General features: G+C 41.0%; 1 protein-coding gene across 3 annotated transcripts in view; it reads left to right on the top strand.

Annotated features, from left to right (window-relative positions):
- Positions 1 to 15,613, top strand: part of RHEB (Ras homolog, mTORC1 binding) — a 42,325-nt gene that overhangs the window by 5,552 nt on the left and 21,160 nt on the right. For all 3 annotated transcript variants that reach the window (XR_005103592.1, XM_037382866.1, XM_037382865.1), the window contains exon 2: positions 14,758 to 14,829. Coding sequence is in view for 2 of the 3 variants with exons in the window: in XM_037382866.1 (XP_037238763.1) it covers positions 14,758 to 14,829 (72 nt within the window). In the remaining variant the exon portion in view is untranslated. The remainder of the gene's footprint in view (positions 1 to 14,757; positions 14,830 to 15,613) is intronic.

Raw genomic sequence — 15,613 nt, 5'->3', positions numbered from 1 at the left:
AGCTGCCCTTGTCAGTTGTGGACCTGTCTCCTGAAGGAATTGAGAAGCTTCCTTTTGTTTTCCAAGGCCTGCATTTGAAGTGAATGCTGAATTTGTTGTGAATTTGATAATGGTGAGAAACTAAAATGTGCTTCCTGAGCTTGGGAGGTGGTGGTGCTTAAATTTTTCTCTCTGCCAATCCTGGTCAGGGCATCTGCTTTCCTATACGGTTCTTGCACACCAATGGCAGCTATCTGCAAGTAAGGGTATATGGGATGGGGAAAAAGGGAAGAAGGTGGACTAAGTCAGTGTTGTGTGTTGCCTGGTAGGCCTCTTAACGAGATTTATGATTATTAAGTTTACCAAAAGTATATGAATATGGGCCATTAAAGGCTGTATTTCCTTCTTGAGAAATACGAAGTACAGTGGGTGCTGAATTGTTTTCTGGGGGAAAATATGCTCATGTTGAACTTGCAACAAGGAAGTAAACTGAGGCAGTTTTTGAATGAAGTGATGAAACAGGCTTTCAGGTGCAGCTTTTCATAAGAGGCATCCCTGCCGCTTTTGGGTTTAATTGCCATGTAATGAAGGCAGATGCAAATTCACCATCTAGGGTGGGGCTTCCCTTGGCACAAGTGGAGCTGATCCTGCACCCTGGCTGGAGGTTCTGCTGTCTAGCCCCCACCCGGGTGCTGGCACTGGCATGCTGGAAGCCTGGTCATCAGCTCAGGGGATTAATTTCTTTGAAAAGTGAAGAAACCAGAAGGAAGAGTTTTCGTGTCGTTCAGCTGGTTGGCTCTGCAAGTGCGACTGACAGAGGGAATGGGGTCAGGAGCATGAGCTGTTTGGGGGAGGGTGGAGTTGGCTCTTCGTGGCCGAGCAGACTTCGCTTTACTCAGACCTGTTATGAAACCACATCTCTAATTTTTTTTTTCCTCTGCTACTCTAGATAAGCGTGAATGCTTTTTAGTAAACTTTCAACAGCGGGCCTTTTGAACCAAAGTAGTTCTCTTGATGGAAAAAGATAGCCTTGTAAAGGTCGTGAAGTGTGCGTTAGGGAAGCATGAAGAAATCAAGTTTTTCGAGATTCTTATTTAAATAACCTTCCATAGTCAAATCTAATCATTTCATGCAGAATCTAGGAAAAGTAAGGTATTTGACCTGGGGTAAATCTAAACTTTGTTCTGAAGTCTTCAAAATCAGATGATGCTTTAAGTGATATGATCTAGAATTTTCTGGAAACACCTTGGTAGTAAAGGTGCTGCAGTGGATCAAAGCCAAAGCTCCAGGCTGAAATCACAGAACTGTAGAATCATTTAGATTGAAAAAGACCTTTAAGATCATTGATTCCAAATTGCAACCTGACACTGCCAAGTCCACCACTAAAACATGCCCCCAGGTACCACATCTACATGTCTTTTAAACACCTGCAGGGATGGTGACTCAGCCGCTTCCCTGGGCAGCCTGTTCCAATACTTGACAGCCCTTTAAACAAGTGAAGACATTTTTCCTAATATCCAGCCTAAATCTCCCCTGATGCAACTTGAGGCCATTTCCTTGTGTCCTGTTTCTTGTTACTTCGTAAGAGACACCAACACTCACCTTGCTACAACCTGATAACTGTACAGCAAAGTGGGAGGCATTTGGAATCACTGATTGACTCCCTACTTGGAAAACCAGTGGGAACAAATCTGAAGGCTATGTTGCTTTTCAGAGTAATCTTTAGCTGTTTCCTGAAAATACCAGTTGACTCCTCAACCTGGTTGACTCCTCGTTTAATTGTAAGTATTTATTGACACTGTTGCGGCATAGAGATGATTCACAACTACTTAACCTGTGTAGATGCAGTGGTTCTTCCTCAGTTTACCATATGTGCTTTGAACACTGTACAATAGAAATTTTCAGTGTAGTTGTGTGAAGGGTGCAGGATGAGGCAGTGGTGAAAAAAGTAGTGTTATAAACAGATGATCCAGTTCTCAAAGTGCGGATTTTGGATTATCAAGCATGACGTGCCTGCCAGTTAAGATGAAGATAGAACAAGCAAAAAATAGCTTGAGCCTTGGGGGCTCCTGCAAAAGGGAGATCAACTTGGAATTTCTTATGAAACTTCTTACATGAATTAGAGAACTTATGATGAGAACATGAGGAGGAAATTTACAGCACTTTCATTTGGGTGAAATACTTAATAGTTTGTGGATAATGGCCAAAGTTCAATCTTTTGAGGCATAAGACTTAAGTGAATGATTTCTGAAGGCCTTTTAAGGAGCAAAAGACCCTAATGTGTAATACTCGGATGACTTGTTTAGAAGAGCTGCAGTGCTTCTATATTTAATAGACATGAACTGAAGAAAGTAAGATTCCCTGATAGATTATGCTTTAAACAGTGAAGGTTCCTTTCAGCTCTCTCTTTTTCATTATTGCACTGAAGTCTTAGAGAATGAGGAGTTAATATTTCTGGAATGGTTAGCAGTATTCTTAGTTATTTTTGATTACATGAACCAGAACAGCATGCACGACTAATCTTAGCTAGTTATTTGTGTTCTGTGGGTTATTGAGTTAAATAAATTTTAGTTTGGAAAAAGAGGGAATACATGAGTGGTCTTCAGTGTGTGGGTGTGAACATGTGCAAGTGTAATATGAAATTATGATATGAAAGCATCTCTTGACAACATTGTCTCCTGAGTTGGTGGGATACATCTGTCTAGCTTCAACAACTTGTCAGATTGTATTGCCAAAACTTCATTCAATATGTACAACCTCCTTTAAAGGTACTCTTGCTATATGCAAAAGAGCTGGGATGCATAATATGTAGGAAAACTCTATTAAATCTGTCCTACAAACTGTCAAAACAATCAAGCACTTGACATTAATGCAGTAAAGTGTATTTTGCTTTAAGGCTTCATCCTCCATTAATAAGAAATTTGTGGTGCTCTAAAATCTGTTTCAAAATTAGCATTTTTTTAATTAAAACTGGAAGTTCTGCTTTGAAACATGCATATAAACAAGCACTGTGTTTCTTAGTTTGCTGCAGTACCTTCTGCATTTCTTTCTTGGAAATGTCCATTTCTAATAGCTGTTCTGCTTCATCTGTGTGGTTTGACACTGGTGAATAAAATCTAAAGGAAGGTTTAGTTGTGCTATTTTAACTTTCTTTTCATGTGTGGAGAGAAAGGTTGTCAAAACTTTTGATAAACCTTTTGTAGTTGCAAAATGTAAAAGTTGTTTAAATGTAAGGTAATTCAAGTTTTTCTGAACAGTAAAGCTAGGAAGAATAGGAAGTTGTCTGAATGTTTCAAAATCATGTTCGTTCTTTATAGAGTGTATCAAGGAGTCTTATGATACCTAAACCATTTTTCTGCTTGTCCTTCCTCAGCTGCATGCTTCACCCCCAAAGTGTGGCGATAGGACAGAGGGAGAGTTAAAGTGAAACTTCCAGAACTGTTGCAATGACTAGTTTGTTGAAATTTCTTCTAGATTAGTGTCTTGAATGGTGTTCCTAAGCCTAGCATTGGGTTGTACTTCTGTCACAACCAACCACTATGAACAGGTGTAAGTTAGTGGTAGTGCAGAAAAATAAGATTATGCCTTCTCTCTTTGCGTTTCCAGGCAAAAAGATTGTGATCTTAAAAAGCCATTCTCTCTTATACAGTTTATAGCTAGTGGTGAGACTGAAGATGATCATATGAACATCCCATTATTTTGGCCTCCAGCTGCTTTATGGGCATGGTCTCTACGTACATCCCAAAGGCTGAAAGGATTTAGAGGTGGAGGTTGGCAAGGAGAAAAAGGGACAGTACGAGAAGGGGTGTATGGACCTAAGTTTTAAGGGCAGCTTGTTGTGGGGAAAGTTGGGCCATGCCTCTCCAGTTCTTACAGCACGGAAGTGTGAAAACCAAAAATTAAGGTATGGGTTATTTCCCGAATAGCCTGGCTAAGGAAGTAAGCAACTTCCAAAAATCTTTGCTGTACCTGCAGTAAATCTTGGCCCTTGGCCTATTTGCCTGTAATAGTTAATATTTTATCCATTTCTGCCAAGTGGATGTGATGTACTTAATTTCTTATGTACTGTTTCAAACAGACTAGAATTTAAGATTTGCTGGACTAACCTGCAATCTAACTGGATAATAACAGTAATAATCACTGTTGCGCTTTGAGAGCTTTATTTGCATTTATATGCAGACACATGTACAGCAGACAAGTACAATATACTGCCCTGTCGCTTGAAGGTTGGCCTGAATTTATGTTGCCTTAAACTGCAACTTGATATTGAACTCATGGTCCCAGGTTGTAGGGTTGTGTTAGCGCAGTGCTGAAGTGAAGAATCCAGCTTACATTGGCAAGTGCTTCCTCAGGTGCTGGAGCTGGATTGGCTGGAAGACACTTGTGAAAGACACTCTAAATGGAAAAAAATAGTTCAGTGTTGGATTGTGAGTGTCATCCTTGGTCACCTCCCTGAGATATTTTTGAGTGGTTAAGGGAGAGTGGGAGTGGGGTGGGGTGTTTTTCCAATTTTTTGTAGTTTTGTTGTTGTTGTTCTTCCTTGCAAAGATCAGAGTTCTGTACTGTGACCTTTTTGTAGTAGATAGTATAAAAAACTGAGAATAGACCAGATTCCTACCCAAAAACTCTTAGTTTGAAGTACCTTGTGAACGAGTGGATGAATACACACTGGTTAGGAAAGTGAGAAAGCCAGCTGGCTGTCATAACAGGCAAGAACTTTATAGTATGCTGTAGCAAACAATTCTATCTTCTCTGCCCTGTGGCAAAATCAATTATGTCATATCTGATGGATCTTTGTCTTAATTTCCCTTAAAATTCCCCAAGGTTGGAAGCTTTAATGATTCTTCTGGTACTCTGCATGGAGTTGTCCTTACACAACAGTCTTGGTGTTTTGTCCGTGTTGTGTCATGTCCTGTGTGTCCCCCCACTTGATGTCTTACTGATGTCTGTCATGCTGTGATTTTAGTGTATTACTACTTTGAACCTTCCTTACTGTTAACGCATTGTTCTCTGTATTCAGAGGCTACTCTGTTACATTGATTGGGTATGTAAATGAAGGCAGCTTGCAATCAGTGTTAGTGGGGAGGGTTTAATGACTAACTCCAGCTGTATGAAGACGGCATTTAACAGATTCTGGCCTTCTTCAACCCTGATTAGTAGAGGGGAGGAACTTCGCATTTAAGCAGAAGGAATGTGGAAGATGCCTATAAAGTTAATTCAGAGAAGATCGAGAATTTAATTGGAGGAGAGGCAGCAGTAATTTATCAAAAGTTGGTCTGAATCTGATGGGGGAAGACAGTTTTTTGTGCAGGAAGGTACAGTTCAGGCACACAGTTTTTTATGTTGGTATGGTTACGGATAGATCCACAGCAGCCTTGCGCTGTCACAGGAGGATTAAAGTGATCAAGGCTGAACTGCGTGGTCTTGATTAATGACTGTCCGAGTGTCTACCTGTGCATCTGTTGACAGAGGTGTGATGGACTTGACGATATCCTGCCTCACTGGTGAAAGGGAGAGTCGATGCTAATCTGTGTCAGTATCCCTAAAGACCACCACCTCTGTTTTGTGCTAAGACATGTTTGTCTTCCTGATGCTTCATGGAGCCTTGGGAACCTTACCGGTCTAGGTCACAGCAGGCAAATAGCACTGTGTGCTGATGCTGAATGCCAGTAGCAGTACGCTTTCCGTGGAAGTCAGGTTTTGGCTGCCACGTGCATTGCTGGCATTTGTTGACATTGGGTTCATCAGACTTTGGACCATCAATGGAGACACAAAGAGCCTTTTACATTGACTGACCGTTTCATAGTCACACATACTACTGCAGGCTGTAGCAGTCTTTTGTTCCTAAGATCTTCTAGCGAACATTATGCAGTTAGATTTATATATATGTTTAGTATGTTGTAAAAGTAGCCTGCCTTTGTTGGGACAGATCAGTAGCATCTTCCAGCTTTTGCTTCAAGTTGGTGAAGAGCTCTGTGGACCTTCCCTCAGAGTGAGGCTGAAATTTCTTAGCTATAGTTGCTGGTTATATATCACATTATTTGCTTGGGTGATGTTACCAAGAGAGGGGATATTACCATTAGTGTCTTGTTAGGTACTTGCCTTCTGTCATCCTACAAGACAGAAATGCAGCTGTCCCCCTCCATGGCAAGGGGGCTGGAACTAGATGATCTCCAAAGTCCCTTCTAACCCAAACCATTCTATGATCTCTTACTGTTTTTCCTTCAATTCCAAGAATACCCTTGAGGCCCTGAGGTCATACGTATTTCAGTAATACTGCCAAGAGGGTCCATTCCTCGGCATTTCAGCTCATTTCAGATCTCCTAGACTTGCCTGTTTAAAATGATGGCAGGAAAATTTCACAGATTTTTTTCAGAGAGTTAGCCCTCTGCTTCATGGTGGTTGTAAGCAATGATGAGGTATGGTGGCCACAGCACTGGCAACAATGAATGCTATGGCTCCGGTCCTCCGAAAGATCCTTAGAAGACCCTGTGTTTTAGTGAAAAAGTACTGATCTGCTGAAAGACTGAGGTCTTCCATCTTGGTAAGGGTTCTGTGCTATTAAAACTTTCTTTGCTACCGGTGTAGATCAGGTGGTCTAAAAACACAAGTGAGATTTGCAGTGAAAGGAAGAGGAGTTTTCTAATAGAAATATTTTTTAAATCCTAATTTTTATCTCTGCACTTTGGCTTGTTTGATGGCACGCTGCTTTAATGGGCGATCAGTAGCATGTAACTTAGTGGCTGGTGTTAACTTCAGCCAGTTGTGTAGAAATCAACAAAGGAAGGTAATGGCTGCAAACCCCTGGTAAACTTAAGCAGCTTTATCCCCTGTGTTGTGCGTAGAGTAGAGTTCAGTGACTTCTGCTGTTAAATTCAACTGTGCTGGAAGTGCAGTCAAGGCAGTGTCTGTGCAGTGGATGGAGAGCTGGTGCTGGTATCTGCAGTTGGAAAGACCCACATCTTTCTTGAAGTGCTAAAACCTGCTAGTCCTGACATTTCTGGCTTGCAGAAAGGTAGTTTAAGTTGTACACCCCACTGATCTTTTGCGTTAAGAGCGAGCTGACTGGGAGTTTGGGATTCATTCCTTTGTGTGGAAACAAAAGCCTTGAAGTTGGAAAAGGGGGAATGCATGAAATGTGTTAAAGCAAGAGAGACACATTTTTATTTCTAATGACATAGCATTTAAATCTGGTATAATGCTGAAACAATGACAGTTACTAAAAGTATCTTTCAAAGATGTTTAATGTTGTACATACCCGATGATCCAAGGAAAGGTCAAGTTTATTCGGATACCTAATTAGCTGCTTGAAGTGTGTGCACAGGGAGAGAGGACTTGGCTTCTACCCAGCAGTACGGGTTGAGTTTTCCCTCTTTGGGGGAAATGAGTACAAAGTTCAGGCTCTTTCCCTTTAAGTGTGTCGTAAACTGAAACATTAGGGTCTGATGTTTAAGGTTAATAAGCTTCCCTTTAGAAGTTGTGATTTAACCCAGCAGGCAGATAAACACCACACAGCTGTTCATGCACTCCCTTCCCCGCAGTGGGATAGGGGAGAGAACTGGGGGGGAAAAAAGGGTAAAACTTGTGGGTTGAGATAAAGACAGTTTAATAAGACAGAAAAGGAAGGGAAAATAATAATGATAAAAGAATATACAAAACAAGTGATGCACGATGCATTTAATTGCTTACCACCTGCTGACAGGTGCCAAGCCAGTCCCTGAGCAGCGGGCTGCCAGTCCCTGGCCAACTCCCCCCAGTTTTATTGTTCAGCACATTGTATGGTACAGAATATCCCTTTGGCCAGTTTGGGTCAGCTGTCCTGGCTGTGTCCCCTCCCAGCTTCTTGTGCACCCCCAGGTTCCTTGCTGGAAGAACAGCATGAGAAGCTGAGAAGTCCTTGAGTTGGTGTAAGTACTGCTCAGCAACAACTAAAACATCAGTGTGTTATGAATATTATTCTCATCCTAAATCCAAAGCACAGCACTACCAGCTACTAGGAAGAAAATTAACTCTATCCCAGCCAAAATGAGGACAGAAGTAAGGTATATCAAGCTGTGCTGTGTAACTTTCAGTTTAGGAATACATTTGCTAATTAGGCTAGCAGCACATGCCTGGTAAGTCAAGTTGCTTCTGTATTTCTGCCGCCGCCTGAGATATTTTAGGCGTAGTGCTGTGAGGAGGGGAGGTGGGAAGGTGCTGCAGGATGCGGTTTCTGAAGGGAATGCAGAAGGTGGCGTTTATCAGAACAGTATTGTTTGCCTGCCTGGAGTATGAATGTCTGAATTTCCTCTGTAGTTAGGAGACCCCAGGATGCTGTTCCCCTGACCTATTTAAAGCATCTTGGATGCGGCCGTCTGTGCACCTATACCACAGCCAGGTGAGACGTATGCCACAGAAGTTTTCTGGACTGCTTTAAGCCTTGTGACAGCTTTTCCATCTTTGACAACTGATAATAAATACAAGAATTACAGTTGGTTTACCTTATTAAAGGGGAAATATCGGGCAAACAGTGGCACTCCTTTTCTGCCAGAAGAGGTAACTGGACTGTGCACTAAAATAACTAAAACGTCTTCTGACAATCCTGTGCTGAGGTTACTGACTTAAATGGAGACAAAATGGACACCTTAAGTGGGAACTGAGCTGTTGGAGGGAAAGGATAGAATTTTTCGCTGCATACTTGCCTGGACATCTAATACGCTGCAAGAAAGTGTAAGTGAATATTGAGACATGAGCACTGTTGCAGGATGGAGCAGGCATGTTGTTAACCTATCGGGGAATAAAGCACATGCTCTCTTCTTGCTTTCCTTGCAGAAAATACGATCTAGATAGCATTATTAGGACTTGTGGTTTGTGTTTTGAAGGTTTATGGCTGCCAACCTAGCAAGGGCCTGCAGGTACGCTTTTGAGTTTGACCGACTGCTCTGAAATCTGAAAAAAGTGATGGAAGCCATCTACTGCCTGTCTAAATGACTGCCTCAGATTTCATCTGGCTTGCAGAGGAATACCTTTGATAAACGTCAAGAAGACTGTGCAATGCAGAAGGAAGGGAAACAAGCATATGTCTTTTTTTTTCTCTGTGCAGGGAACAGTTATAGCAGTGGGATGGAATGCCATAGAAGTTGAAAAAGAGCTTGTGTTGTCCTGAAATGTGGATCCACTGTTTGGTTTGTCGTGAAGGTCTCTTGTGTTCTTGAGGTTCCTCATTACATTACCAAAAGATGGCTCATTGAGGTCGTCAGCTTTTGCCCTTCCAGGATTGTAAGGGCAGACCCTTTAGTCTGTCCTTCAGAAAGCTGAGACAGCACTTTAAGAGATGAGTGCCACCACTCTTTCCAGTTGCAAATCGGTCGCGAGTATTGTATGAGCAAGTGCACCAATTAAGCTGTGTGTCAGCAAAAGTTTTCTCTGTAAGCATCAGAAAATAATTTTTTAATCCTGGTACCATTATGTTGATGTTGCAAGGAAATCACTACAAATTAGGTAAAAATATGGATCAAAGTGGATGTTTAATTTATACATGATAATTCCTCGTGATTAAAAGTCTTAATAGTAGAATGAAGTTGCATCTAAGTAAAACAGAAACTGTTTATTGCATCGCGGTCTCCAGAGGTTTAGAAACAGAATTCCTTATTGACCCAGATGCATCATTTTTATAGTCACTAGAATAATTCACCGAGCTACACAGCAATGGTCAGCAAAATAGCAGCTACATAACCATAATTATACCTGGGGGAAAAAAAAAACTTGATTAACCATAGAAAATTGCTAATGATGAAGCCTGAGATGAATGATGAGCTAGTGATGGTTTCTGAGATCTACTATCTTGTGAAAAGATTTTTGTTAAAAGAGTGATGCTCTAATTCCCTTTGCTACCCAGTTAAACCTCCATCTGCTCCAGGAAGTCGTTCAGTCCCTTTCTGTGCTGTGAGGACAAACGGATAATCTGCACTATGGAAATGCTGGGGTCTCCATTTTGTGCATCTTGGTATTCTGAGTTAAAGAATATGAAGATCCCAGCATCAAAGTTAAATTGAGCGTAGCTTTCAGTATGAAAGTTTCATCTCTGTGAAGTGTAGTAAGTTGAGCATAGCTGTGTGTGAGATACTGAGAGTTGGGTACGGTAATCTTACTTAATTTGATATGACTGACAGCATTTCCTTATGAAAGTTCTTGAACCCTTTTGTGACAAAGCCTAAGGTAGTTTGTTCTGAGGTAAGTCTGAGTAGATCTATGTAGAGGTGAGCTTAGGTAAGATGCTAGGCTTGTGGAAGGGTGGGATTAGGTGCTGCCAGTTGTTGAGTGTTTAATAATCAAGCAGGGTTCGTAAGTGGGTGTTTTAATAGAAAAAGATGGGTTAAAGAAACTGCATCTAAAATTCCAACAGAATGGAGAATTGCAGCTCTTCAGTGGTGGTTGTTCTTGACCCTGTCAAACTGTTTACTGATGGCTTGTGCAGACGCTTTCAAGTATTGAGAAATTCTTCCTGTTGAGATAAACTGCACTGTGCTGCCAGTGGCTGTCATCGTGGAGATGCCATGTTAGAGGGCAGCTGCGGATTCAGGCTTGCACAATGCCTTGCTTGTGGAGCTGTTGTTTGACTTGCTCGCTGGCCAGTTGCATCATTTCTATCTCCTGGCTTTGGGGGGGGCGGGGGGAGTTGGCTGCAGATGAGAATTTCATCCGGGCTTATTCCTCTGCCTGTTGCAAGGAGAATAAGGATGTGGGCTGGGGACAGCAGGCAGGTGGTGGTGCACTGAAGAGGAGGCATGGCCGCTTCAGGGAGGCCAGCTGTTCGTGAGCCCACCCATGCTCGGTTACTCATCTTCTTGGTCAACTGCCTAGTGTTGTAAAGCTTGAATTTTAAGGCTAGATTAAATACCACAGATCTTGTCCAAGAAGTAAAATGATGAGTAAAAACTCGATTTGGCAATTGTTTTGCCTTGACAATTGCAGTGGCATTTGAAACTGATGTGCTGTGACTGCACTAGTCAGAGTGTTTATGCGACGTTCTGCTTTGTGTAGCAAGTCTTCTATTGTATGAACAGAAATATGAAAGCTTTATTTTTTGAAATGTTTTTCTGTCTGAAAACCTGTTCCTTTTCTGTTTTGACAGTGGAAAACTCTTTTCTTTAGCACTCCCGCATATTATCATAAATATAAAATTGCATATGCAAAGACCTTTTGGGTACTTCTGGACAACTTGAGCCGAGCTTTTGGCCACCTGGGACTCTTTCTCAATGCTTGTAAAATCCATTCCTGCCAGCCAGTACTTCCTGTCCTGTTCCTCCAGGGAGAGGGAGGCTTGGTGGACTTGGAAGATTTTGCGTACAGTTCCTCTGCCATAGACTATCTGGTGCTTTGAGTTACCACAGCAAGTACAGCTGGAGGAGTCATCCCATTGCCTGCTCCAGCATTGCCCTTATTTGATCCATTTATTTCTTCTTAGTCATTTTAAGCTCTCATTCTAAACAGAGTCGAAAGGTTAAACCGTAATCTTCTCCAGCAAGATTTTGAAAATGCTTTCTCATCTTAAAATCACAGCTTTCTGTCAATTTAGTGAACTGCTTCCAGCAGGTTTTTGCCTTGCTTCTGCTCATGACACTTCTCCTTTTGGTTTCAACAGATGTTTATTTTCCTAAAACTTGAGGGTAGTGGATATACTAAAAGTACCAGCATAGAGGATGCTACAAGGGAAAGCTTAGCAAACCAAAAAACACTTGGCATTTGTTCCAAATGAGGACATATTAGAGCTGAGCCTTTTTTGAGGTATGTACCCTTGAGTAATAAACTAATCAGGTCTTTGCTGCTAGTGTCAGGCTCTGTCGTCCTTTTAGGCTGAAGTGTGCTTGTGGTGTACACATGTCTAGACTGCAGTGTCTCTCTGCGTCGTCATCCTCCCTGCAGTGCTCTGAGATGGAGTTGGCACGTCAGTAAATGTAGTTGCGTGCAGTTCCTTGGCCCCTGCCTCACAGGCATTACGTTTGTGTTGTAATTCTCTCTGAAAACATTGCCTGATCGTTCTGGGGAAATAGGAGATAGGAGCTAAATTGTCAACTTAATTTTCCTCCCTATCCACTAGTATAGGTCAAAGGCCTGGAATAAAACCTGTGGGACAAAGTTCAAGCCAAGCTGTTGTTTACATGGTCCTGTGTGCTTCTCGGGCATGGGCTGAGACAAGGCAGTGGGTGTTAATGACTTGGGTTTTAAATTTCTTGTGTGTCCTGCCCCTGTAGTCCTCTACTCCTGCCTTGGTTTAGTGCGATACTGTTTCATGCACTTCTCCCGAGGAGGTGTGTGGCTGAATCCAAGACTGGAGAGCTTCCCTGTGGCTCATCTAGGAAAGCAGGCATCCTCTTGTGATCACAAACACATCATTACTGGAAGGCTTGTCACAAAGCTTGGAGGAATTTAGGAGGAGAGTGTTGGAACACTGGTTTTGTCTGTTTTTGTTTCCTGCTCTTTCACTGTTAGGAGGAAAGCAGTAATTAATACAGCTGGATGTTAAATGCAGCATTTTCTGTTGGCTCTGACTTCTTTCTAGTATTCAGTTTCCAGACTTAGCACCGACAGATGGTAGCAGTCAAGTCTTTTGGTTAGTTTAGGATCCTTCTTAGGAGGAAAAATGTTCAATGATGATCTGTGCTTAACTTAGCTCCTCTTATCTTGAAGATATAACAGCCTAATATAGGAATAGTTGACTTTGTTTGAAAAAGTGCTTAATATGCTGGTATTGGCAAAGAATCTGGAATTGTGAGCTCTGGGTAGCAACTTTGTAAGCTTATAGCCAAAGAAGAAACAGCTTGAAAGTTCATTCACTCTCTAAGTGATGTCCAAAATACACAGTTTCAGAAAGTTGCTGGGATGCATAGTCTCAGTTCTAAGTCTGTCCTTATTAGGATGATTTAAAATGTGCATAGTTGCTTTTTATTCTCCCTTCTCTCCTTGCTGGAGCAAGTTTAAAGTGCAGTGTTCTCTGTAAAAACATGCACCATATGACACCTTTAGTCATGGTGTTAGGTGTGTCAGAAAATGGTGTCTAGGAACTTGATTTGAGAAAAAGCAGCTCTTAAAAGCTTGTGTGCTGGTTGGCCTTTCTGGGGCTTGTCTGGGTTTTTTAGCATTGTATCATGAATAAATGCATGATTGACAGGAGACAGCAAGGGATAAGCATGACAGAGCGGGGCAGTGACGTTTAAATAAAGCAGTGAGTTGTTAAGGGTTATGGCTGTTGGAGAATCCCCGTATGATGATGCTTGTGTAACATCTTATTCCTTCCTCTCAGAGAAATAACTCTTGAAAGTGTTGCAGTTAATCAAGGAATTGGATGCACGTGTCACTATAAATATTAAGCCAGACTTCCCTTGCATCACTTCCATGCTTGTGCTGCATTTGACTCACAATTTTTTACAATGTCTTTAACAAAATAACTTGCAAAGTATGCTGATGGTAATAAAAAGTCAAATGAAAACAGGTCAAGAACCTTGTGTGATGAAGCAAGAATGGGGAGGTTTGAAGTGGAAAACTGTTTTTTAATATCTTTTGGAGGAATGCTTAGCTGAGAAATTTTTCTACAGCTAAGTATAAACATAGCATGGCCTGAGCACTGCAAGTGGGCAGTCTTTATCCAAAGCAATTAATTCTGAAAATACTTTTACTATATAGTTCAAGCACAACATGGTTACTTATAATGTCATTGAAGTCTTCCACTGAGTAGGATAGTCTTGAGTCTAAACTTTAACTTGAGGTTGTATTCTGTTTGTGCTTTTTGCTGATAAGAGGAGTGTAAAGGAGCATGAAGAATACACTCTTGTCCAAAAACAGCTGCTGATGCACTTGGCAGTCTTTATAAGAGTGTATTTGTCCAGTAAACATAATGTAATAGGATCTAGTAGATTCCCAAATGCAGATGATGTGTTGTAATGGAAATTGTGTTAAGACTTTGGTAATGCTTTGAAAAGTCTTAAGTTGCAGAGCTTTAAAGCTGCTTTTTATGGTCAATGTACGCGATTTGCCTTGAGAGTCTTATAAAATCTTTCAAGACTAAATTAGTTTTCTTCAGTATGCTACTAAGTACAACATTTTGCATTCATCTTTAGGGGGGGTGTGTGTATGATCTGATCAGCGTAACTGAAATTGGAAACGCTAAGTTGTCTGCAAAAGTTGCAGTTTAATTGCTTTCAAAAGACATCCAGTGATGCCCCCTCAATCACTATGCTTAAAATACAGCATCCACCAGTCTGTTGTAGTGCTGCATTAACAGTATTAATAGGAGAGTATATTGATCTCAAGAATTTTGAGGTCATCCTTTTGTCATGGGAAATATGTTCAATCTCCTAGTCAAACTAAATTTGGCTAATTTTATCCACGTTCCTAGTTGTTCTGTGCAATGACTGAAAATTATTTCTAGTTTTCCTTGCTTCTCCCGAGAAAAACCTTCCAAGTATAGCAGTTTGTTAAATTTAGTTTTATGAGGACTGGACACTGCTGCTTTTAGATTTATTTTAAACTGGAGGAGGCATTTAAATTATGTTGTGTTAAAACAAAAGCAGAACCCATGCCGAGTAGCTTTTGCATTGTTTCTTCGCATGTTCAGGAGACCCAGTTACTAGGAATAGGCATTTGATTTAAAAATAGGTCAGTTGTCATGTATAGGTGGTTCAGATGGACCATACAAAGCTCATATTGGCTCTTACATAAATATTAACTTACTAGAAAACGTAAAGTGTTAACAGCCTGAAGTCCTGTTGCAATACAAATAATCTTTTCCTTGCTTTACAGGAAAATCTTCACTGACGATCCAGTTTGTGGAAGGACAGTTTGTTGATTCGTATGATCCAACCATAGAGAACAGTAAGTAAATATATGACAAGCTGCTCTTCTGTACCTAACTTTTATCAGAAGCCATTGTGGTTATACGTATTATTTATGTGGGCATTTGCATACTAATATTAAAGCCTATTGATGACTGTGAACTGTTACTATTCTTTTAAACCGATATTTACCAAGCTTTAGTATTGCAGTGTGGAAATCGCCATGTGCATGTTTCTCCAGACAGCTGAACTGTCTTTTAACGCTAAATAAAGGAAAGCCTAATCAAGCTGGCTAAAATCCATTTCCTTCTTTGATGATATCTATGTTGTTGGACATCTGCTTCCCCTAATAGTCAGGGCTCTTCAAATTAAGTATGTCATACTTACATGAAGATGTGCCACTATATTCAGGTATTCCAGAGTCTCTAATGTCTCACTTGATCAGTATATCCAGATGAACACAAAGCAATAGCAGTCAGGACTAAATGGCTATCTTAGAAAGTAGACATGCTGTGGCCATGATAACATGATAATCTTTTCAATTACTCATCTCCAGCTGCTTGATAACAAGCCTGGTACACAATCAGCTTGCTGCAAATACTATGTAACAGACTTCTCAAGTGTCTTTTATTTCTCTTAGCAGCTTTTTTTAATATTAGTGCCTTTATAAATAGCTAGCATAGTGGGTGAGTAAAGATACTAACACTAAAAATGCTGCCAAGAGCAACAAGTCAGTTCAGAGGCAAGTTACCCAGTATTCATTACAGTCCAGCCACCTCTTTCTGAGCTAGCAGTCATAAAGTACTTGAGCAACTGTGGTGCTA

Source organism: Falco rusticolus, chromosome 4 (genome assembly GCF_015220075.1).
Source record: "Falco rusticolus isolate bFalRus1 chromosome 4, bFalRus1.pri, whole genome shotgun sequence".
Taxonomy (NCBI): domain Eukaryota; kingdom Metazoa; phylum Chordata; class Aves; order Falconiformes; family Falconidae; genus Falco; species Falco rusticolus.
Note: the sequence above shows the minus strand (reverse complement) of the source record. Positions and strands in the feature narration are given on the sequence as shown.